This window comes from Eublepharis macularius, chromosome 5, assembly GCF_028583425.1.
Source record: "Eublepharis macularius isolate TG4126 chromosome 5, MPM_Emac_v1.0, whole genome shotgun sequence".
Classification (NCBI taxonomy): Eukaryota; Metazoa; Chordata; class Lepidosauria; order Squamata; family Eublepharidae; genus Eublepharis; species Eublepharis macularius.
In genome coordinates this window covers 42,184,185-42,210,798 of record NC_072794.1, presented here as the reverse complement: position 1 = coordinate 42,210,798, position 26,614 = coordinate 42,184,185, and the positions used below count along the sequence as shown (strand labels likewise).

The window sequence follows — 26,614 nt, the reverse complement described above, 5'->3', positions numbered from 1 at the left end:
TGTTGACACAATAAGACACACAAGGAAGAAACCTGGAGGGTGTCACATAAAGGCCTCTCTTCCTCATTTGGCAAAAGGGCCAGAGAAATCAAGGGGACAATATGACTAGCCAATCTCAGGGAATCCAGCAGCTTTTGCAAGCAGAAAAGCGTGCCAAAGACAAACTTGAAGAAGCCAAAAAGAGTAAGTTGTGAGCTGGGTTGGTGTATTTTTTTCCCCTTGTGTTTTGCTGAATATTCATTAGAAAAGCAGTCATTCCTAGGAAACCCAGCTCTGTTTCATCTTCACACAAGCTTTTGTCTCCTGCTGCTGCCTCTTTCTTCATCTCTTTCTCCTTGCTGTCTTGGGACCTGCTTACAGCTGTGCATGTACCACAATCGATTATTAAATGTTTTGCTTAGGAAAATGGTCTCCGTCCCAATTACCTGAAAGTAGGTTTTATTTCTCTTCTTTTATGCATTGTGTCACTTTTTTCTGGTTAACAGTTAAATCCTCAGCAGAGTTACTCCAGTCTAAGTCCATCGATGTCAATGGGCTTAGACTGGAGTAACTCTGCTTAGGATTTCATTGACAAAGTAGTAGTCCTAGCACCTTTAGCTTCCTTTTTTCCCCTTACACTGCCATTTCAAAGGATTTCCTAGTCCTCAGATTCAGGTGCACAGGAGTAAGAAGACTAGTTTAATGCACAGCTGCATGAGTCTGGGCACATCTGGACAAGGGCAAGAAGTCCCACAGGCTCATAAACAGTTCTTTACCAGTAGAGGATCTTCTTCATTATGTTTTGGCTTGTCTTTTATAATGTGGAACCCAGAAAGAAATTCCTGTCCAAGATTTTAAATACTATATATTCCTTCTCTGACTCCAATAAATTAGTTCATGTGGTATCCAACGTGGATGCTATAAAGTGGCACTTTTTGCCTTGGCTGCTAGGAAAATAAGGGCAAGTGTGGTATCTAAGAAAGCATCTCATAATTCTGAGCAGTAAATTTGGGTCATGCTTGTGATTTGAATAATTTTAATCCTGTCTGTTATCTCCATTTTTTTTTTACATTTTATGGTTGTAAATTTGCTATATAGATTTGTTTTGCAAAAGCCAATTGCCATATACAATGAATTTACCTACCTACCATCATAAACAATCAGGCCTACACTCTGCTCTGTAGGTGAAAAACAAAAACCCGCAGCAAAGCATGCGGAGCTGAAGATGTACTCTGGTGTGCCCTAATGATAGGACCTTATGATTTGGGTGACTTGTAATACTCATAAAGGGTGGCTATGATTTAATAGACTGTTTATATATATTTCTGCTGACTCTGGAAGACAAAGTTGCACACAGAATGTCAGCAGATATCCAGAGGTTAATAGGATTTACAGTGTCTCATGTAGGTCCTATGCATGGAGCCTTCTGCAGTCACTACAGTGAATGTGCAGCATCCAACATTCCCATTCCTTTTGTGCACACAGAAAACTGTATTGTTGTTGTTTTTCTCCTAGAGTGCACAGGATCTCAGTGCACAGGACCTCAGTGGCTTTGCAAGCAGTCCTTCCCATATCTAATCCCCAGCATCTTCACTGTGTTAGGGAAAACCCTTCTCAGCCCTGTAGAGCTACTTTCAGTCTGAGTAGCCAATGTTATATATGCTACTGTCAGCAATGCCCTTCCACTCTGTACAAACAGGTCAGTTCCTATGCAAAACAATAAATGGACATAAATCAAAAGTGGCTTATCATAATCGCAGGGGCGGCACCAGGGTTTCTGGCACCCGTGGCTGCCCCCTATGTGCACGCGCACCCGCCCTGGACTGCGTGATGACGTCACCATTTGGTGACGTCATCACACAGCAAAGTTGGCCCCATTGGTCGGTGGGCAGCCGGGATGGTGTGTGGAAGCTGTCCATGGTCCCAGACCATGGTCCCAGCGGGTGGCCGGGGGAGCCTCCGCATGCTGCGCCTGACATTAGAAATTACAGCACTCAAAACCCAGTGGGAGAACATTTTACTCTACTAGGATATTCCATTGCTGACTTAAAAGTGGCTATCCTCAAACAGAGAAACTTCAAGAGCAGATTACAGCATGAGATTGCTGAACCTGAGTTCATTTATAAGTTCAGAACAATGGATACCCCACCCTCCCAGGATGGAAAAGACATATAAGATGGATTCTTATCTCACTACAGATACTAATTTCTGCTCTAATCAAGCTGCATTGTGTCTTTAGATCCTGAATCCCCTTCTTTGCTTCACCCCTCCCACTTCAGTCCTGACAGGGATATAAAGACTCAGGGAGCTCCACTCCTCCATATATCTGAAGAAGAGAGCTTTGACTCTTGAAAGCTTACACTCTGAAAATCTTGTTGGACTCTAAAGTGCTACTGGGCTCAAATTCTACTGTTCTACTCCAGACCAACACAGCTTCCTACTTTAAACAGGTCCTACGAGAGTGTGGTTGGCCTAAGGCTGGCTAATAAATCATGTGGCTGACAAGTAGGGTTGCCAGGTCCCTTTACCCTCCTGGTGGGAGAGGGGGACTTGATACTTATTGGGAGGAATCTCCTTGTGCATGCGCAAAGTGCACACATGCTCCAGGCACTGACATGATGATGTCACTTCCAGAAGTGACGTCATCACACCAGCAGCGGGTATGCTCCTGCATTTTGTGGGATGCCATTCAGCCCATTTGGGGCAAGTATTGGCCCCTGTGAAACATAGGAGCATGCCCGCTGCTGATGCAATGATGTCACTTGAGGAAATGACATCATCGTGCCCCACCAGGAGCATGCCCACTGTGCATTTGCCCAGGTTGCCTGCCATTGGTGGGTGATCACTGGGCAGTTTTCCACCTCCTGCCGATCGGCAGCAATTGGTGGGCATTGGGGAAAACCCCCAGGAGATTACCCGCTACCAGAGGGCAACTGGGAACCCTATGACAAGGGATTTGAATCCAGATCTCCCTGCTCCTAATCTGGTACTCGAACTGCTACAATGTACTGACTCACTTTACACAGCTGTGTAGCTTGCATGATTCAATCCTACAGGGACATTTGCTCTGCAACCTTTCTCAGCAAAGCTGGGGGAGGGGGGCTGGGCTGTTAATGAGTCACCTGCACCTCTGTGACAAACTTAAACCTGCTTGCGAAAAAAGACCAGTTCGAAGGCAATCTGTACCAGACAGTAGCAGCCCAGCCTGCTCTGTGTTCTACCATCAGCAAGATTCTATTTTGAAGTAAAACAATGAACCTGCCCTTTCTGAACAAAGGCAGTCCTGCCATGTCCTACTATAAACATGACCTGCACAGACTGGAAAAGTTTGTTGTGTATCGCCAACTGTCTCTCTCTCTCTCTTTTGCACACTTCTCCAATTTTTGTTCATTTGTTTGGAGGGTGGGAAGGAAAAGAGGATTCTCTTCAACAGGCATCATCAACAGTGAAGCCCCTTCAGAGCACCTGAAACTCTGAAGAAAGACTGCCATTAGTAGGGGTCATTTAAAGCATTGAATTCCTAATGGTGGATCAGGGGGACGTACAAGCAGGAATGTGCACCCTGACGAGGGTTGCTGTTTTTAATCCTGCTACTCAGTTTCCCAAGGGTAGGGGGTTGGGGCCAAAGGAAATTGAAAACCTAACCTAAGCAGTGGCAGCATGTCCGTTTTCTTTTGCAGGTTAGTGTTTTGCATTTTTTTAGAAGAAAGAGTAAGAAAGAGGGAGAAAAACAGAAAGGTATGGGATAGCTGGAAGCAACAGATGATAGAACTGTTTTACGTTAGTCCTTCTAACTGATCGTGGCATGGCTAGAAGGCGCACAATGATTGGATAGGAAGGACCCACAGAATTACCTAGTAGGTGGTCTGGTTCTATAGAGAGGGGCCCTTGGACAGGGACAATTGCATGGGTATTCCCAAGTAATCAGCACCTACTCAGAGAGAGGACAATGACTGAGTGGGCAAAACATATACAATTAGCCCGGCATTAGTGGTTGCTGCGTGTACATATTCCCTAGCATGCAAGGCATCACAATACAGAGAAGTAGTTCCTGAACATCTGGAGGGGGATTTAACCTATCCCATGGCTTGTTCTAAGCCATGGCAATAATAGGTTAACTATGAAAGTCAAGGAAGAAGTCTCCAGGCTATTCTCATAGATTTTCCCTTCCTATAAGGAAAAAAATTCTATAGTGCATCTAAGAAAAAAATCTGGAAAGAAACTTTGCTGTTAGTAAATGGATATTAATAAAGTATCATCTGGTCTTTGGCCTACTCACCTTCACCTACTGCCAGATTGTGACTACAAGGCACTGAACCTAAATCCATATCCCTGCCACCACCTCTGATATGATGAGATCCACACAACTGGTATGAATTAGGTTTTCTGTATCCCGACCCTTGATGGCAGCTGCGTCCTTGAATGACCGAACAACAGGCCCTTGTTTGTGCAGTCTAGTCCATAAAGGCAAGAGGTTAATGTTATCCAAGCCAATTCATTAATTTTGGCTTGCCTAGAGTAAAACAGCAGGTTTCCATCTAGGTTGTGTTGTGGGATGCAATCAGGTGTAACATAGCTGAATATATAGTGATTGAATCCATCTACAGCACTGGTTGTTGTATAGTGGCTGAATCCATCTATGACACTGCAATATCGGTGCCAATTTACTCACAGGATTCAAATTCAATGAAATGAAAAACAGCAGATGACTAGTGTGAATGGTATTGTGGGAAACTTTAAGAAGCTGCCATGTTACAGCAACATCCAGGACTTAGTAATGTATCTTGTGCATCAAGCACACCTTATTTGATTTTGCTGAGCGGAAACGGAAATGGGGTGGCTGGGATTCTGCATTGATTTACCTGTTAAAATAAATAAAAAGCAGAGTTGCTTATTTATCTTAATATTTTTGAGGCCCCAACTGATTGGCAGAGGCTAAGAGATGAATTAGAAAGGATACTATGGCACATTAATGTGCAGTAAATTTTCCAATGCAGCTGGTGTCATGTTTTAAGAAATTAGGTTTCTTTTATGAGTTTTACTCATCTAGTACCTCCTTTTTTTGTCATATAAATGGCTGAACATACACAAACACCTGGAAATCAGGCAAGATGCTGAGGCTTGATAGACAGCCTGAACATGTATCTAAATACCGTACTGTAGGGCATCCTGAAGCATTTTCAGTGACTCAGCCAACTTCCAGGGCAGTGGCTGCCAGAGGCTTCAGAGCAATCACCAAACTCGTTTTAGCTCAGTCATATTCAATAAACATTAACCCTAGTAAAACATACACTTCAGGCTCTTTCCAGGGGAAAAAATAAGCCTTTAAAACATTTTTTGCCCATCTGGACATAATCCAAGAGATCACCGTAACATACAGAGTCTGGCAAGTGCAATTAAGTTACAAGGAGGAGGAGGAGAGAGGGCATGCATCCCAGAAGATGAAATGATATTCAGTAAACCCACATGGTTCCTCACCAGATTGTTTCTTCTTTGTATAATCACACTTGATCTCTCTTTGAATCCCACGATAAGCGAAGTCAGCAAGACAAGTGGCCTGTAAATCGAAGCGAAACCTTTAAAAGTATTTCATGTCTTGCTGTTCCTTGAAACTGCTCACACAGATCCAGGTACTGACTTGGGCCTGAACTGCCCACTGAGCAGATAATTTTTTTGCCAGATCAGTCCGTTTTATCTAGAGTTGTCTCAAGCTACAGATCTATTGAAAAGACTTGTTTTTCCAAGCTTCTAGTTCATTGCTGTGCCATGCCCAGAGGAGTTCCGTTGCTACATGTCATATCCAATACAGTTTTGCATGTGTGGGGCAACCATAGTCAATCCAATGAGGCACAGCAAACTAGAGGGAAATCAAAGGCAGAAGGGGAGAAAGATTGCCTCAAGTCTGAAATAAAAAGCATTCACAAAATGTGGCTTAGCTAGGATCTGAGTCTGATCTGTCGTCCTCTGATTCAATCCCATTGACTTCAGCTAGTGACTCCTGAGTTACACCAGAAGAGCAGAAACAGAAATCAACAGCCATCATATCTTGCGAGATACAGCAACCGCACATTCCCTGCAAGGTGATTTCAGTGAGATGAGCTCAGTAACATAATCCCTGATTCCTCTGGGGGTATATGGGATTTCTAGAAGCAGAAACAGGAAATTTTGCAGGGTCATGGCAGCACGGGGGGCGGGGGGGGGGGGAGGTTGTTCTCTGCTCTATGATATTTTTGTTCTTCAGGCTAAATCTGCCAGCTTGGTTTAGTGATTAGTATCCGACTAGAATCTGGGAAACCATGGTTCAAATCCCCACTCTGCCATAGAAGCTTCCTGAGTGACCTCTCAGTCTAACACTCTCAGTCTAAACTACCTCACAGGGTTGTTGCAGGGTTGCCATTCCTCTGTCAGGGGCAGGGGATCCCCTGCTCCCACCCACCACTCCCCACCTGGATGGTGGGGAAGGCATGGGCCTCCAAGAGCACGCTCCTGGGGGGCGCAGCACACTCCTCCAGGCCGATTTGTGCCCCAAACAGGTCAATTTGGGCCCAAATCACCCCAGATTGGGCCACTGCAGAGTGTAGGAGCACTCCCACACTCCACAGCAGCCCATTCCAGGCTGATTCCAGCCAGATCCGGACAGATTCAGGCCCAAAACGGGCTGATTCAGGCCCAAATCAGCCTGGATTGGGTCATTGCAGAGCATGGAAGCACTCCCATGCTCTGCAGCAGCCAATTCCAGGCCAATTTGGGCCCAATTCTGGTAGATTAGGGCCCAATTTGTCCCCCCGAGGAGCACAGGAGCACTCCCAGGGCAGCCGCAGCCTACGCAACCATGTCTCTTCCTGTAAGTGATGTCATCACAAGGGTCTGGGAGCATGTGCATGCGTGCGCGCAAATGGCACCAATACAGGTAGGTGCCAGAGCACACCTCCCTCCAGGAGGACAGCATGGATGTTGGCTGTGACCTCAATATTCTGGAATTATGTGATGGCTTAGCATGGAGTGGTAGTTAACACATTATAGTATTTATTATTACTATTACTGTTTTCTTTTTCTTCCTGATAGTATATGTACTTTTAGATCTGTATTTCTTTCTGCAAGATGTGTCAATTGAGACCCTGGAATTTCCTGTTTATATGGCCAGTTAGAAGAATGACAGGTTTGAGCATTATATTTAATAGGATTGATGGCACATTTATTCTCTCTTACTTTTGCTTCATGGTATTTGGAATAACTCATATAATGGATATTAAGAAGGCTACAATATGAATAGGCATATTTTATTTTCTAGGCTACAGTTTGGTATTTACCAAATTATTCACAATTTAGTTTTTATGTTAAGTGTGAAAGGTATTGAAGTGCATATTGAAGTTGCTATTTTAGTTCCTTGTTCACCAGAACTATGTCTGGGCTATTGCAATCTATTGTTTTATCTGTTATAATAGGATCCTCCCCATATAGAATCACTAGCTTGATATCCGTGCTTCGCTACGGTATTTAACTACTTTAAATCCAGTTATAATACTTATGGGTATGTAGCATTTTTTGGTGTGTGTGTTTTTTAAAGTTGGTTTTGTAGTATAATAGCATAGTACCTGAGCTTCACAAAGGTGTTTGGATAAAGCGAAGTGTGTTATCCCTATTCAGGAGTCCCGGTGTCCCACTGATTATCCCTGTTCTGCATATATCTAAATCGTCATTTAGCTTCAAGCACTCAAGCTCCCCTATTTTGCTCAGATGTTTCTAGGGTGAACAAAACCAATGCACATGGTGTGAGTGCATCCCCCTACACCACGCCCTGTAACTACCAAGGAAATGGATCTTCCTCCTTGCCAATCGAGTCTACACAAGGGAAAATCCCTCCCTCCTATCAGCTTTGGAAACGTTTGGAAGGAATAGGCTGCTTTGCAATTCAAAAGAGACTTCCCTGGAAGTAAACACTATTGATGGGACTAAGTAGATCTGTGTAGAATTGCTATCATAGTCTTTTTTTCTGAGCCAATTTCAAAAGTATAACTCCTCCCTTTCAAAAACAATCTTGCCTGCCCCCACAGAAAAATGAAAAGGTAAAATCAGTTTGAGCGGGGGTGGGGTGGGGATTCAGCCTGTCTGCCTGCTTGCCTGCACTTGGGTGATGGGAGAAGATTGGCAGCAAGAACACTCCATTCTGCAGCAGAATGCTGAGCATCAAAAGGAGAGATTTGGATTCGCCCCTCATTGTGGGAGCAAAGCACAAAGAAATATGAAACCAACAGGCAACAGCAGAATGCAAAGGTAATAAGTTACCAGCACTATAGAAAAAGAAAAAAACTCAAACATGAAACAGGCTTGCTTTTTGCACTTGTATCATTCTCCTTCTTGGGAACACCCCCTTGCACCACCAAATGACACTCACTTTCCATGAGTTCATTGTTGTTGTTGTGTATGTTATTATGCTTGAGGACAAAATCAGTGGATCAATGGTTTAGACTAGCAGGGGGAATAACTGATGCTGTTTTTTTGGTTATATGCAAAAACATAGCCTCTCTACCCACCCCTGTAAAGAACTGTGTGTTTGCACATGTATGCATGCAATGGATTGACTGCAGGGGGGACCCAAATGGTGTCAGACTATGGAATCCCTGTTATCTAGAGTTCGTCTTCCCCTTCTGCAAGAAGTACAATTTCTTGGTTTCAAAAGGTTTATTGAAAGACTAGGCTCTGACACGTATCCATATTCCAAGGCCTAGAAAGGATCTTGGCTGAACACATAGCACCACCGGCCCTGGGCCTTGCCGGAGCCGCAGCTACGGGGAAAGCAGCACCAATGTTGCTTGTAGGGGAGGCAGATGGGGGACTGAGACTTTGCATGGATTTCAGAGGCATTAATACAGTGCCCACAACCAATGCCTACCCAATCTCTTTGATCCGAGACCTGCTAAGTTTGGTGGCGCAGAAAACGGGAGTAGAACATGTCAAATTGGCCCGAAAAGTCCTGTCCACTCTGATGCAGTGCAAGTTCCCTATTAAGTTGCCCAAAGGTGTGTTTTACAAGTCTGAACTGGACGAGGGGCTCTGGGTTCAGATCAGAGCAGTGCTGGGCCAGGCAGGCCGCCCAACTGACCACGTCACAGCCGCTGGGGGAGGCGGAGGACGGGAACCGGCGGGAAGTGGGGCTGGCCCTGGGAAAGAAGCGGCCGCCGCTGCCACAGCTTCGGCTTCCGCCCAGGTCCGCAGCTGCTCCCATCGCCGCGCCCGGGCGCCCTTCCCCTTCGAGTGGGACAGCAGCGGTGCTGTCACTTTCCTCTCGCCAGCCCGGCTGGACCCTGCTAAAGTTCAGTCAAGACCTCTTCAGGCCTTGAAATATGGACACCTGAATCAGAGCCTAGTCTTTCAATAAACCTTTTGAAATCAAGAAACTTTCGCTTCTTGCAGAAGGGGGAGACGACCTCTGGATGACAGGGATTCCATAGTCTGACAAATGGATTAGTTCCAAGCCAGGACTCACTGAACCAAAACAAACTAGTAATGAAATGGAATGATTCTAGAATTCTTGGAGCTGAAACTGAAACTGAAACTTTCTAAATGCACACCCCTAGTAGTGATTCTGAGAATGCTCAAGTCACCATGTGGTTCTCAACGACTGGGAAAGAATTACATCTGTAGTAAAGTGCTGAACACAATTAGTTGGGATTGCAACTAATGAATTATTTATGCAATCTAACATCTGGCAAGATAGTCTGTATTGAATAACATGATACAACCAGCTATTGCATTGTCCTCTGTTTGACTTACCTTGTTGCATTTTTCAAAAGGGTCTATCTGTGATCTTTGTTATACATTTTGATAGTTATTGGTAGCAATTATACTGTCTTATACAGCGGTCATGAAACCATCAGTTTCTGCTTTAAGTGAGCTTGTGTTGCCGGGTACTTCGTACAGTTAAGAAAGAGAACAGGAGGGAAAAAGCTTCCTCAATAAGAGCTACACCGAAAAACAACAAAGGAAGCAAGCCAAAAGACATATTAACAATGTCCCAAGTACAAATCTACAATAGAAATTACAACAATGAGTAACAATTTTGAACAACAACCATTGAGAGAAAGAAAAAGTCTTCAAGAATCCAACAGGTAAGTGGTTCTATCTTTAGTCACATCGCTGTTAATTCGCGATGTCCAGAGGCCAGTAGGAACTGGTTGAAGACATCGGAAGAGCACGCTGAGTGGCAACGAGCTACACCGGTCCAATCTAATTTGGCTTGTTTCAGGGCAATTCCTTCATCAGGCCACCAACTATTTCAATTCCAATACAACATAGACTTAAGACGTGAAAGAAACCATTCGGATACAGAGTCAGTATAAAGTCCATTCAAAGGTCCTTTGAATGGACTTTATACTGACTCTGTATCCGAAGCCCAGTGGCGCCTGGCGTGGGCTTTCGGGGACCACAGTTCTCTTTGTCAGATGCATCTGGCGGGGAGAGCTGTGGTTATCGAAGGCTTATACTACATAGGAATTGGATGGTCTAGCTGTTTTGCTGCTGTAAACTAACACGGCAAACTCCTTTGAAGCCTCACCCAAGCCAACTGACCCCCACACCAAAAGGAGATGTTTACATTTACTAGCAAAGGAATGTTTTGGTTGCACCCTCCCTCTCCCCCCCTAACTGCATCTTCTCTCTCCTCCCCTCCTCCCCCCTCCTCTTCTATATTTGACCAGTTTCTGTACCATGCATCTGACGAAGAGAACTTGATTCTCGAAAGCTTATGCTACAATAGCTTTCCAAGGCTCTCTAGCGAGTGTGTAGCTAGGAAGATTTGCACTGGGGACTTCCCAGCACGTATGCTTAGCCTCAAGACCAGCTTTCTATAATCTGCCCCTGCATGTGTCTTTTGCAGTGCAAATATACACCCACCAATGGTATCCTATGAGAAACAAGCAGGTTAGCCGTCTTCTGCTTGCCCCCAAAGCAGTCTTGCAATGGTTCCCAAGTGCCAGATGGTTGGACTGTCGTTAAAACTGTGGATCTGCCCTGTTCTTTAATGTTGAGAAGAATGCAGACTATGAACTATCCATTTATACCAGCCCACAGTAGGAGACTCCATGTCAGAGGACGTTCCAGATTTTTCTCCAGGTTGTTCTTTGCTGTTCTGGCCACATCTTGCTTTGTAGTTGGAGGTTTTGCCCCAGCACATTTTTTCTTAAAGGGACCTTATTTGTATAAACTTGTCATACAAAGAATGGGACTGTTTACTCACTCCTCCTTGTCCCAAAGAAGCCACTGCAAAGTTCACATGTGTTAGATGAACCCCCCCCCTACTCCCAGCACTGAAGCAGACATGCTGTTGACTGGGATAGAGAGCTCACTGCACCACTTGAGAACCCTGAGCCATATAAGTACAGGTTGAAATGCCCCCGTAATTTATTTAGAGATCTCAGACTCATGTAGGATTACAATCCAGTAGTTTGATTTTTCCACTCCATCTGCAAGTAACAGGAGCATACACTACACATGCAGTCACCATTTTTTATGAATGGTGTAACTTGTGGTCAACATGCATATTTTCAATGCTTATACACCTTTGGTATGAATGAACATGTTCCTTCAAAAATCTGGTTCCTTTTACACATACCAATGTTGTATGCACGTTGCCCCTTTTCATACGAAATGGTGATTGTCTATATTGGGAGGAGCACATGTAGCACATGCACTGTGCACAGTCGGAGCACCGAAACTGAACAACCAAAAAGGTCTACAAATAATACATTTTGTCCTGTTGTGCTGGCATGTATCAGGGTCTTTGCAGGATTTAGGGTGAGGGCTTCATGTTTATTGGTCCCTAAAGGGTCACTGAACACAGTTACATTCCTGTTGTTGTTTGTTGTTATTTTTTTGAAAGTCTTGACTTTACCTTCACTTTCATGTCTACAACATATTAATGCTGGAGATCTGCTTTGATGTTCTTACTCACGTTTGCATTTAGCAAATGTTACGAAAAGGAGGGAGAGACCCAATAAAAAGTAAATGTTGCAGCTCAGTTAGTGGCTGAGTTATATCTTTGTAGTGCCTTGGAAATCTGCCAGCATTAAATAGAATCCAGTTGGTGGGGACTGAAGGGTTCCTGGCAGCAAATCAATACAGCAAATCTTGCAGAATAAAGTCTTTTCTCATCAACGACAACTAAAATCTGTTCTCGGGTTGTTTCCATTGCAAGGGGGGGGGGGGGAATATTTGATTATTTAAAGCCAAAAGTATAAAAGGGAGTCATCAATGATTGTACCAAAGGATATGCCTTGCCAATGCCCGGTACCGTTTAGTTAGAGAGTACAAATATTTGCTTGTTGATGAGAACTAGTAAATAAGATGGGCCTGATCATGGAGTCAGCAGCACATAATCAAAACACCCAGTAAAATCAATAGGAGTTTCCTTCCTGTTGCCGGCACATGAGGGACAGAAGAAGAGAACAGGCTGTATGACAATGGGGGCAATTGTACTTGCACTCAGAAGTTTATGTGCTCTGGGGAAAATGCAGACACAGCTTACAAAAAAAGTATATTTTATTTTTAAAAACTCCCTTCGTTTCTTAAATAAGAACAAATAAGATGTTCAAGGGTTGTCTTGATATACCAAATGTTTAACTATTCTGGAAATATAATGATCCACAGATTTCATCTAATATAAAGGCTCAGGCACACAGCATATGCACATGATAGGAGTGAAGTATCAGGTTTGCATGCTGCTTCACCATATATGGATCACAGCGCATGCTAGGCTCATATGCATGCACCCTGTTGTGCAATCCATCTACCCCATTTTGCACCAGAGGAATCAAGAGGACTGCCTGTGTACAGGCAGGGTACTATACAGGGTGCATGAACAGTGGGTTGTATTAGGGTGGCCAGTATAGCACTGGCCCTGTCCATAGAACTCTTATTGTGACAGGGAACTAGCTGCCAAGTTCTCAAAGGCCAGCAAACTTCAGGGATGAAAGAAATTTTTAACCAATGACCTCTTTGATTCTACCAGGATCTGCCTGAAATTTCACCCTAGTTCCACCCATAACCACCATATTATCATCTCATTTTGTCCCCTGAGGAACCAGGTTCTTCCACCTGATGGGTTCCAGCTCCACCCTATTCAATAAAAGCTATATAAGACAGGGTCTGGGAGCTCAAGATTCACTCCTATTGCCTCCATGTAGTATAGAATCTAGTTACTAGGGAATTGTGCATCCCATAATAACCCCATTGAATTGCCACATGTTGCATTTCAAACCTTTGGCAAGTCTGAATTAAGAAATAAAAGTGCAGTAATTTCTGGAGTACCTTTGAGTACCTTTTATTTATGTGTAGGTAATTGTGGCAGGTAGCATTCTCTATGATCTCGGTGGCACTGTCAGAGCCAGACTTTCAGATGAAATTGCAGAGGACTAGCTCATGGGTTTAACAGACACACCTCATGCCTACTGTGGCTAGTAAGCATTTGGTGAAATATACGTTACCATCTAAAGGATACCCTTATAACTATTAAATTACATAACTAAAATTACATAACTGCATCATTGTATGCTTTCCCCAGTCAAAACACTTGGGAACTCAAAACATTAAATAAATACTTTATACAGAATTCAATAATATTCAATTGTATCATAATCCCTGTGTCACTGAATTTGGATTTTCTTCTTATTTTTCAGGAAAGGGAAAGAGGCTAAAGCAAGCCAAGGAAGAAGCCACAGCAGAGATAGACCATTACAGATTACACAGAGAGAAGAATTTCAGACACAAGCAAAACAATGTAAGCAAGATTACAAAGGGGAGATTGGATAGTTAGCTGGTTTATACTCTTGCTTAATTGAGAATTATTTTAGAATGATTGAGGATTAGCATGTTCATCATACACAGAAGGCAAAATGTGGCCCAGTTGCTCAGTGCATATATTAGTATATATGTATTCTCTGCACTGCTGAGGTGTGTCCGCACCTCCTCACTCTGATACATTTAATAATATGCTCTGGATGTTCTATATGTAGCTCATACATAAATAGGCTTTAATTTGATTCATCTTTCATTCTCTTAGTGAGTGATCCAACACACTGACTGTTGCTATAAACAATATATGGAGTTATAAATGATTTAAAATCAGTATGTTGCCTCTTCCGCAAACTCCTTGATATGGTTCCCAACATCAAATAAAATAAAACAATGAAAATTCAAAGAATGCAACCAATTAAAACTAACCTGAAAAGCAAAATTCATACCGTGGCCAAGAAAATCAATAACAGAGTTACAAAAAGAACATAAAACCCACATAAAAGCAGGCCAAAATAAGCATAAAATCACAGGTCATAATATCACAAAAGAGATTAAACTAGTCAAGTAAAAAATGGGTTAAAATTCAATGAAATGGGTTAAAATGAGTTAAAATCCAATAAAAGCCCGGAAAAAATAGAATATTTTGATCTGGCACATGCATGTGTGTTATATCCCATTACATCACATCTGACTTACGGCAACCCTATGAAGGAAAGACCTTCAATATGTCCTATCATTGACAGCCTTGCTCAGATATTGAAATTGGAGGCTGTGGCTTCTTTTATTGTGGTTTATCATGATCTTGCTCCACAACTACAAATCCTTGTCCTTAAGGATTTTTTCTACTTCCTTCTTGGCTGTCCTTCCAAGTCTTAGTCTCCGTCTTTTTTTAACCACATTTTTTTTATTAGGCGAGTACAAATTACAAATATAATTTTCAATTAAAAACCTAAATATCAATTTCCCCCCACCATTTCCCTCCCCCCTTTTTCAAAGACTTCCAACAGCTTTCCAACCCATATCTTATTCTATAACTTACTTATCTATTCTCTCTATATGCTATTATCTCATATTCCATTAATAAACTAAATAATATCCATTAAAGTCAAATCTATTTAGAACTTAAACTTGACAATAATTAAAACTTCACTTTAACTGGTAAAGATCCCTATCCCTAATAGTTTCCCCAGTTAGTAACTTTCAAATTGCCATAATTTCCAAGTCTTAGTCTCCTTCTGATTTCTTGGCTGCACTCTCACTTTTGGTTGATGATTAAACCAAGGAATAGAAATTTCAATTTCTTCATTGTCAACCTTAAAATTGTGTAATTACTCAGTAGTCATCATTACTTTTGTCTTCTTTATGTTCAGATGTAATCCTGCTTTGGTAGTTTCTCTCTTAACCTTCATCAGCAGCCATTTCAAGTTATCACTGTCTTCTGCCAGTAATGTGGTGTCAACTGCATATCTCAAATAGTTAATGTTCCTTCCACCAATTTTACCCCACCATCTTCTACATCTATTCCAGCTTTTCTTATGATATGTTCTGCATATAGGTTGAACAGATCAGGAAATAATATCCATCCTTGTCTGACAACTTTGCCAATTGGAAACCATTCTGTTCCTCCGTATTCTATCCAAACAGAAGTCTCTTATCCAGAGTAGAGATTGGTACGAACTGAAACACGAACCAAAATTAAGCACAAAATAGCCCGGTTCGTGGTTTGCGAACCAGCAGTTCATCAGATCCCATTTCTGATGAACTGCCACGAACTTTAGGCTGGTTCATTTAGCTCGTTTTTTGGTTCGTCACTGCAGACATCTTGGCACCAATCAATCAGTTTCCTAGGCAACAGGGGATGGACTTCCTGCAGACCTTCTGGTGACCCGGAAGTGAACTTCTGATGGCCAGGAAGTGACCTTCTACTGACCCGGAAGTATTTTTTTTCTGACCTGGATGGGACGTTTTCATGAACCAAAAGAACTGGTTCGCGAACCAGGGACAGGTTCATGAAAGTTCATTGTTTGTGAAATTTGATGAACCATGAACCACAAGATTCGGTTTTTTTCCATCCACAGCTTTTCATGATGCACACAGTCAAAAGCTTTGCTGTAATCTATAAAACACATGTTGATTTTATTTTGAAATTCACTAGTATGCTCCATTACTAGTAGAGCCAGTTTGGTGTAGTGGTTAAGAGCGTGGGACTCTAAACTGGAGAGCCGGGTTTTATTTTCCACTCCTCCACTTGAAGCCAGCTGGGTGACCTTGGGCTAGTCACAGTTCTCTGGAGCTCTCTCAGCCCCACCCTCCTCACAGGGTGTTTTGTTGTGGGAATAATAATGACACTTTCTAAACCGCTCTGAGTGGGCATTAAGTTGTCATGAAGGGTGGTATATAAATCAAATATTATTATAAATCGAATGTTATTATTAACCTTGTAAATTTGCAAAATGATCCCTAGGTCCTTATCTGAATCCATCTTGCACATTTGGCATTTCTCATTCCATATATGAAAAGAGTCTTTGTTGTAGAATTTTGAGCATCACTTTGCTTGCACAGGAAACTAATGCAATTGTTCAATAGCTGCTGCAACTAGGGGTGTGCACCGGAGAAATATTCAGTTTTCCCGCTTTGGGTTTACCTGAAGTGGGAAAAAGATTTAGAATAACCCAAAACCCGAAGCAGCAAGCTGCTTCGGATTTGGGTTATCGGAATCACTTTGGTATGCTTCATACTCCGGAAAGGCTTGCGCAAGTGTTTCCTGTACAAGGTGAAGAGAAGTCAAAATATCTGAATGGCTGACATTGTCACTGTTGCTGCTGAGGCTGGAGCTAGAGCTGTGGCCACTGCTGCTTTCCTAGCAGTTCCTAGGGTACTGGGTTTTACTGGAGCTGGAATTACAGCTAGATCTACAGCTGCAAGTATGATGTCAGCATCTGGTATTGCTAATGGTGGAGGAGTGGCTGATGGAAGCCTGGTTGCTACATTGCAATCAGTAGGTGCTTCAGGTGTGACAGTGGTTACCAATGTTGCAGGGGCAGCTGGAGGAGCCGTGCTGGGTGCCTTGAGTTCCCTATTTTAAGAAAACAGAAAAAGATGGCTCTGGCTTTTGGAAGAGGAGGAGATGCTCTTTATGCTTCAAGATAACTCTTTGCCATTAGCTAAGCAAAGCCAGCTCCACACAGGGAACTGAATGGTTTGCCTTAGAAATAAGAAGTATACACTACTTATCAATCTCTATTATGTTTTTTCATATCTATGCCAGTGTAGCTTTGAGAATCCATTTTTTCCAGCAAGCTTTTAACTTCAAGTTTTAAAAAAGTGTGTCTGTATGGGAACTTCTGCTGCTTTGAAGTTGTTAGTTTTGTGTGTGTGGAAGAAATTCTCCCTTGCCTTGCTGTATTAATGATGTTTTTAATATAATGTAGTGGCTACCGTTGTTTTATTTTATGTATATTACTGTGTTGTGCTCCACTCTGAGCCCGCTTGCAGAGAGAGCGGACTAAATATATATTTATTTAAATATATATATTTAGTCCTCTCTCTCTCTCTCTCTCTCTCTCTCTCTCTCTCTCTCTCTCTCTCTCTCTCTCTCTCTCTCTATAATATATATATATATATATATATATATATATATAATGATTCAGAGCATACCGAAGTGAGGCCCTCACCCCCCTGAGCCCCCCTTCCCCGAACCTCAACCCCACTTACTGAATCCTGAAGGCATGAGCTGGCTCCTCCACCACACGTGTTGCTTCCTCCGCCTCCGCAGCGGCCAGCTGGGCAGCAGGGAAGGCCAGAGTTGGTGCCTCCAGTGCCGCAGCAGCCAGCAAGGTGGCGGGGAAGCCTGGAACTGGCGCCTCTGCCACCCGCGCCACTACTTCTGCCTCCACATCAGCCAGCTGGGCGATGGGGAAGGCTGCAGCCGGCATCTCCGCTGCCACCGCAGGCAGCAGAGCAGCAGGGAAGGCCACAGCCAGCGCCTCCGCCACATGCCCCGCCCACAGGTGGTGAAGAGCATTCCCAAGAAATTGTTTACATCTCTATTTATTGTTATCATTTAAAGGGATGCTTAGTAAATATTTGCGGGTTCTTTGCTGCATAATTACTGTTTACCGTGATACTCTCTGTTGTTGGTTAGATTTCCCTGGTTTGGCATTCTCCTTCTTTCCATTTACTTGCTATTACCACTCTTGCTGCCATCTGCAAATACTTTAATAGTTCATGTAGTGTTCTGTCAACATTATCTGGTATTATTTCCAACAACATAGTCTGGTGTTTCATGGCAAAATCAATTTTTAAAATATTCTGAATCTCAACGTGTATATCTTTCCAAAAATTTTAATTTTTTTACATGTCCACCACAAAAGAAAAGGAACCATCTGCTTCCTTACATTTCCAACATAACCCTACATATTTCTTATCCATCTTTTCAATATGTTTTGGTGTAATGTACCATCTAAAAAACATCTTGTACCAATTTCCTCTCACTGGTTGGCTTGCTGTAAGTTTTATTCCCATAGTCCATAAATTTTCCCTCTGTTGAAAAGTTATTCCTTCTCCAAACTTTTGCATCCATTTTAGCATACAAATTTTAACTTGTTCTGTTTCTGTATCATATTTAAGTAGAAGTTTGTAAATTTGGCCCAAGTTATGGTTCTTTTTCTGTGTAATTGTCTTCTCAAAATCAGTAAGATCCCTCAGGTGGCCTCTGTAATCCTTAAAAGCTCTCTTTAATCTGGAGACCACCTGAAGATAAGTCAGCCATTATACTTCCTTTCCTTCATCATGGGTTTCTTGCCATGATTTTATCTCCCCTTGAGAATTTATCATGGCCATTTCCTCATGGTCTAAAAATAGCATGATACTCACGGAAGTCTGCCGGCTTCCTCACGCAATTTTTGATGCCATCCATTTACAAAATGTGATTTGTGGTGTTTTGTAAACAGATGGTGTGAAAAATCTTTGTCAAAAATCATGCAAGGAATGCTGACAGCCTTCCGTGAGTATTGCACTATTTTTAGACCGTGAGGAAACCGTCATTATCTTGATAAGTTATAAAGTCATTAATTTTTTTCTGATTCTTATCAGAAAAAGCATCAATTGATGACAATATTGGTGATATTGGAGGGCTTATCCTCATTCTTACTGAGTCCCAGGTTTGGATCAAGCTGTCTCTTATCACATGGCTTTTATGTTGTGTCCCTCCTTGCTCTTCTCTTCACTCAAAGGTAATTATGTAGCCCTTCAGACAAATCAGCCACTTCTAATCATATTAATCTATCCTTTGGGTTTTTAATCCAATCTGTAGTCCAAACCAAACTGGCTGCTTTATAACGTACCTTAATATTTGGTACCGCCAATCCTCCTCTTCTTTTTTCATCTTGTAGTACCTTAAATCTTACTCTTGGTCATTCCAAATAAATTGATTTATCTGTCTTTTCCAGCTTTTCAGTGTCTTGTCTTTTATACTGATTGGTAACATTTGAAATAAAAATTTAATTTTCAGTAAAATATTCATTTTGATTGTAGAAATTCTTCCTATCCAAGACAATTTTAACATCGACCACCTTTCAAGATCTTTTTGAATCCTCCTCCAAAGTACTTCATAATTATCTTTAAATAGTGTTTCCTTTTGTCCTGTTAAATTTATGCCCTAATATTTCACTGGATTTACTGCTATTTCACATCCCATTTCCCAACAGTTCCTCAATTTTTTCTTTTTGCCTTGTCAAAACCTTGGGAATTATTTTAGCTTTTTTCCTATTAACTTTAAATCCTGAAAAATTTCCCAATCTCACAAGGTGTTCCATAACATGTGGTAATGTCTCATGTGGGTTCAAAATCACCAAAACAACATCATCTGCATAACATTTCAATTTAAATTCTTCATCATCCATTTTCAAACCTTTAATTTTGGAATCTTGTCTTAATTTTGAAGCAAAAATTTCCATTGCTAAGATGAATAATTGTGGTGACAGTGGACAGCCTTTTGAGTCCCCTTTTCAATTTGTAATCCTTCCATTAATACTCCATTGATTAACATCTTAGCCTTTTATTTTGTTTAGATTCCTTGTATCCAGTTCTCAAATCTTAGGCCACAATTTAAATTCTGTACTATTTTTGTAAGACAGTCCAAAAGAGGTTGTCAAATGCCTTTTCAGCATCCAAAAAAATAAATGCCATCTTATGTCCTTTTCCCCCACTAATTTTATTGTGTTAATTACAAATCAAACATTTTCTTTCATGTAGATCTTTGAGACAAAACCTGTCTAATCTGGATGTATTATATTTGTTATGCACTTTCTGAGCCTTTCTTCCAAAACCTTGTTCAACATGAGAGAAAGTACCCTTCCCTCTCCTGAGAACTCTCTGTGTGCAAAGAACTTGGAAGCAGAGATGTTTCATTTTGCACCAGGCTTTAGCCAGGGCAGAAGCACTACAATTTCCTTTTGTTTTTTTTTCTTCCTCAAAGGCAGCATGAAATGACAGGTCCCTCTCTAAATTCCAGCACATGCAAGAGGACTCAATGGAAGAAATTGGACATCTCACAAAAGAGAAAGAGCCAAAATGAGATAGTGCTTGACTCAGTAAATGAAGCCACGGCCCTAAGTTTGCAAAATCTGAGCAAGGCAGTTAATGATAAGAGATTCTGGCAGTTATACACCTCTGCTAGTATAAATAAGCTTACAAATTTGTTTCGCTCACAAGATGTCTTGTTTGACTTGCAGATAATGGGCTCTCAGGGTAACCTATCAACAAAAATAGATGAAGAAACCGCAACAAAGATCCGGGATCTCACTAGTAACTACCGTAACAACACGGAAAGCATGATGGGACATCTTTTGGACAAGGTGTATGACATCAATCCAGAAATCCACACAAATTATTCCTACACTATTTAAAACACTTTATGGAAGTGTTTCAGAAAGAGCAATTATGGCTTTGCTATTAGACAGGGTGATGTGGTTTTCCTCAAGTCACAGATTATAAAGTACTATTAAAGGGTCAAATCAAGTCAGTTATTATGTTTTTATTATCAGCAAGACTTGGATACCAATTTGGGTACTCTGCCTCGGGGACTAAAATTGTCTTGTGCTCTTTTCAAGTAGAAGATATCATGTTTTAGAAATTTGTCATGTTCTACATTTCTACTCTGTATGTGAGAAACTGCAAGCCAAAAAAAAAAAAACCCCTAGATTTTTAGAAGATTTGTGATGTGACTTGTGCTTCCAAGGTTTTGCACAAGCATTTGGTGGAGTGGATTTCCTCCTCTTCCCCACCCGCACCCCTTTTTTTCTGATAGCTAGCAAGGATTTTCAGTGCCATCCTAAGCACAGTTATACCCTTCTAGAGCCATTCAGTCAATGGGCGTAGAATAATGTAACTCTGCTTAGGATTGCATTGTCAGTTAAATATGGGCAATGATGGAATAAGGAATTGTTTGACACCAGCAGCTTTTCAGTGGGTGTCTTTTTCTTATTTACTTATGTTCTCTACTACTTTAAAAAATGTTCTGTATGACTTGGCCTGTCATAGGAAATCTGTTTGTTGCAATATGTGAAGAATTTAAAATAACCAAGTATTTTTTAAAATACATACACACAAAGAGACAGAGAGACTTAAAATTTAGCACTTTTCTAACATCAAGAGAGGCAACTATCATACATATTATGTAGGTTTTACACATTAGGCATAATTATATTCAATTATGTAGAGAGACGGGATTACTGTTTGGGGCTCTAATCGTAGATGAGTTCAATAATTGAAATCTATATCTGTGTGTGAAAAATAGCATCTATTCTAAAAAAAACAAACCCCAAATAATACTTCTATTGGTCTTAGATTATGGCCGTTTTCACACTGCTTACCAACCATGGAACATTGCGCCCAAGCTCCTGGAATGACAGCATCTTTCTGGCACAATTTGCACCAGGCAAAATTGCACGGCGAAATTGCACCAGGAATACGCTGTCGTTCTGGGAGCTTGGCATGATGTTCCAGGGCCGGTAAGCAGTGTGGAAACATCCCTTATGTCACAGCAGATATAATCTTAGAAGAGGTAACCCCCCGCCCTCTCACACATAGGAGGGAATGCCTCTTTTGAGATGACACTTGCCACCTGCAGCTTATTATAATTTGTTTTTAAAATAATTTTAAATGTAAAAATCTAAGTCAGGTTAACCAAGGACACATCCTTATATATGAAAGCAAATGTGAGAGATGGAATGAAATTGCATTCCATTCCTCCCCCAACCTCTGAGACATTTATGCACCTGTTGATTAGCACTTTATTGGCACTTGCATTCCCTAAGTTTCTCAGTGTAAACAAGCAGTATTCAATGCCTTTAAAATTAAATGAGTAAAAGTGCTAAATGAGTGGAGCAGTTTAAATACTTTTGCAATGCATCAAAATATACTGTAGAAGTAAGACTGAATCACACTGGGTTTTTGCCGCTCCTCCAAAGAGGAGGTTCCTGACCCTTCAAGAACTATGGGTAACAATTTGATTGCCGTGACATTCTAAACAGTACTTTGAAAGCAAGCATTGCTCTTGCAAAAGGTAAATAATCTCTCAAATCCTACAAATGCAATTAAACTACAACAATCAAAATAGGGGCTTGAGCTGTTGTACTTGATGTGTGATCTTGTGCTCACGAAGTGGAGTCTAGTTAGCTTTTACGCTGGAGTCCCTGAGCCACTTGTGTCTGCGGAATGTGAATCTTTTTTTAATGAAAGCCAATGAATGTGATTGTTCAGAACAGCTGATATAAGATGGAGACTTCTGTATCTGAGAGCATTTCTCATACATGCACACAGTCAGAACACTTTTGCTCAGTGTACAACTCATTGAGATGGAGGAAGAGCTGTGATCAGTTCCCCAACAGGTTTTTGGTTTTTTTTAAAGACCAGCAGTTGTGGTGCTAAAGGGCCAGGATTTAATCCCCAATGCTGTTTATCCAACCCAGAATTGGATCCATCCCAAGGCTACTGGAAGAATGATTGACACAATGTGTATGAGTCTTTATAACTGTATCAACACTAAATACATTATAATTTTCCAAAATCAAAATGGAAAAAAAATCCCAAGCCCTACATTAACTAATATACAAGTCTCTGTGGATAAATACCACCATAAAAAGGAAGAGGGTGACACTAATCCTTCTGAAAAAGATGTCAGGCTACACAGAGCCTGTTCTGCATGGATCCTGAAGTCAGCTGAGCGCCTGTGAAGGAAGAGTTACAGGGCAGGGCAGTTCTCTTCAGCTGCAGCTCAAGCCCCCAAAAAGCTGGAGGAAGAGGCCCCAGTCCCTACAAGGCAGTCCAGTTCAGGAGCCAGGAAGAAAAGGGACTGAAAAGGAATGTATTGCTTGGGGTACAAAAAGCACTAGGGAAAACAGCCAAATCAATGGGCTTAGACTGAAGTAACTGCATAGGATTGCACTCTTGGTCTGATACCTGCTTAGATACTGTTTTTAAAAATTAAACAAACAACAGAGACTTTCAGCAATCACTTAAGCAGGCCTAGGTTTACAGAATTGGAAAAAAAAATTGTTTTTTTTTAAGTCTAAGGTACAATACCCCACAATGCAGAAAGTGGGTCACATAAGTAGAAGAAGACAATGCAGTAAAAGGAAACTGATACATACAATAAACAATTCAATAAGCTACAAACGTGTATTCACCGCAAACCCTAGGAAGGGGGGGAGAAGAGCCAGTGGAGCTAGAAAGAATGCGGAACCAAAACCAGACTGGGTGGGGAGAATGGAAGCCAATGGAGGAATAGCATTCTCCCCTGAGAAGAGTTCTCACCAGTTCCCCTCGTAGCCATTTATAGACTTAACTGCCATGAATTTGTTAAATACCTGTTCAAAGCCATCAGAGCCATGGAATATAACCAGATCATGAGGCAATGAATTCCATGTAAATTATTAAGATGCAAATAATGATTACAAACTTTACTAATATTTATGAGATGGAGGTAGTTGTAGTGGGTGCTGCCTGACTATTGTAAAAAAAAAAATAGTAAAAAAAAAAAACAGAAAAGGATACATGAGAAATGAGAACATTTCTCCACAGTAAGCTCAGGGAACATCTTTGTATGCAAACAAATTTCCAGATAAATTGTCTTCCAGGTATGTACACATAGGATTGCAGCAATCAATGGAAAAAAATATGAACCACTGAGACCTGTTTTTATGCAGTGAAGCAATCTGGAAGTTCAAGAGAACTGTAAACATGCGTAGGTTCTACAAATCACTGAAAGCAATATGTGCCTGCTCTCATTAGACAGCAAAGAGGCACGCATGCTCTGTTTTGTATATACACAGCCAAACGAACCCATATAGATTTATGGCACATAAACAGACTCAATACACCCACATTTCAATATCATTTGAATTCTGTGCCTGTATATAAAGCGATTGCCTTTTGTGCCGTAACTGCTGTGCTATTTTCCGGCCGTTACCATGATGGTCTGCCCTTATTTATAGCCCATTGTTCCTCGTTTCCAGAAAGCAAGCACACACTTCATACTACTGGAACATTATCAATTGTCGTGGTTACATGGCTATTATTGCAAAATGCTCAGGTTATATTGCTTGGGAGTTTTATTAAAAGCATATGCAAGACGCTCGGCAGCACATAGAAAGTTGTGCTGTCTTGCAAACGTATTATCTTTCCAGAGCACCATTCAGCCATACTGACAATGCACAAAGACTGAATGGCGTGATCTATGTAAGGTTTCTTTAAGACCTTCTCTGTTCTTTGACTTACAAGATGTGGGTACACCAGTCTCCCTACAGCTATTCTAGTTTCATAATCACCTTAATTCTGTGGTTTATCCCTGTCAGATATTGGGTAACAGGAATAAACCAATGATCTTTGCTCTAATTAAAATACAGCATCCCATGAGAAGCAGGACAAAACACACATTTGCGGTTAAGAACACTAACCTGTTCACTAGCACTAATGTGAACACTAACATAAACAGGGTTGTCAGCAGATCAGAACAAACTCACCTGGCTTGATCCCATGGATTTAAGAGTGGCAGCTTTTCACTGCAAACAAAGCATAGAATTATCACCTGCTACAGTTTGAACACCATGCTCCTGCTACAAAACACAGTAGCAGAGACAGGCAAAAAGTTGACCCTCAGTCCTGTTGATAAAATTCACGTTAGTTATGTCAACAGGCAATAACAGAATAACATATCATAACTGCTGACCAACTGGCAATGTTTATTAAGTAATCATCTTCCTTTTAACCGATTAAATGTAAATCAATGTGCTTATTACAGTGACCTCAATATAAGCTCCTCTTGGAGCTAGAAAGAAGTTTGAAAATTCTTGCAGCTTAATAACCAAAGCAGCTGTTTATTTGTTCAACTTTTTTCTTGTTTATTCCCTGTTTCAACAGCATACAAGCATTACAAAAAACCCTTTAAAAGCATTAAAAATACCCTTTAATTCTTGGTTCCCTTCCGATTGTGATCTAAAGGCTTAGGAAACATAGATAGCCCATTACTGCCATTTAGATGAGTCTGTACATTCATGATTTAAATTTGAATTTCACATAATTACATTTCACCCTGTTCTTGCTGCATTACAACTGCTCTTGTCCCTACTCTTTATTTTTGTTCATTCTCATAGCAAGGACACAGTACACTGCATTTGAAGAAGAAATGGGCTATACTTCACAAAAGCCAATGCTGGAATAAAATCTTTGAGTTGCTACTTGACTTCTCATTGTCAATTTTTATAACATATCTATCCCATCTCCTTAACATCACTCAGGCAGATAATGACCAGACCCCAGATTTCCTTTAAGATTTCACAAGGTTTTTCGTAAGGTGTCTTCAGACCATCAAGCAATCTGAAAACGAGTGTTTTTTTAATAAAAATTTTTATTGGGTGAGTAAAGTTTAATATTACAAATTTTTTAATTAATACCCTCATTTCCATATTCCCCACCATTTCCCCTCCCCCCTTTATCTCAGACTTCCAACAGTTTTCCAACCTGCTGCCTAAATCTACTAATTATATCTCTTTTTCTTTTCTTATCTATCCTAATATACTACTAAAATAGATATTATATGTTAAACTATAAAAGATCTAATATCAAATTAACAATTACAATATATTTCTAACTTATCTCTTCTCCTCCTGTAAAGACTCCCCTCTCTTCCCTTCTGCCAAATTAATAGTTATCTAACACCCACAATTCTCCCTTTACGTCCCACTTCTTTTCCAAATACTGTTTTAGTTTCCCCCAATCATTAAAGAATTCCTCTGGATTCTGTTCTCTCATGAAAACGAGTCTTTGATTAACATTTGCCACCTCCTAATCCAAAGGTTTCCCCTTGGGTCACAAGGAAGAGGTTGTCTCCTTCCATTGCTGTGCTGCATTCCCGTTTCCCTCCCTGGCACCATATTTTCCTGCTGCTCACACAAAGAACACCATGTGCTGATTTATGAAAAGGTTATCCTGATTCACCCATGCAGTCATCTCTTTGGAGATGTTATGTTCACCCCACTGATGTGAGCAAACAGATGTTCCAAGAGCCAGCATTTACCTGGTTTGGTTTCCTTGGACATGTAGAGATTTTGAAGACTTTTCTTTATTTAAAAATATACATGTAGATCACAGGTAGAGGCACAGAGATATCCCCACAGGGCCTCAGATCTGCTATTCCACATCAGATTCCCCAAGAGAGAGGGTCCCTATACACATTAGGTGCTTCTGTTATTTGAACAAAGGTTGTCAGCTTCTCTCTCCATGTTTCTCCTTTTCCATTCTCATCCACTGCACCTTCTTCTCACACAGATACCTATCCACCATC

The 26,614-nt window shown here is 41.2% G+C and overlaps 1 protein-coding gene across 1 annotated transcript; it reads left to right on the top strand.

The window, feature by feature from the left end:
• On the top strand, window positions 1-20,790 carry ATP6V1G3 (ATPase H+ transporting V1 subunit G3). The gene is made up of 3 exons (XM_054981332.1): window positions 1-183; window positions 13,653-13,753; window positions 20,505-20,790. The coding sequence occupies exons 1-3, from the start codon at window positions 102-104 to the stop codon at window positions 20,676-20,678; spliced, it is 357 nt and encodes a 118-aa protein (XP_054837307.1). The 5' UTR covers window positions 1-101; the 3' UTR covers window positions 20,679-20,790.
• Window positions 20,791-26,614: the final 5,824 nt, after the last annotated feature.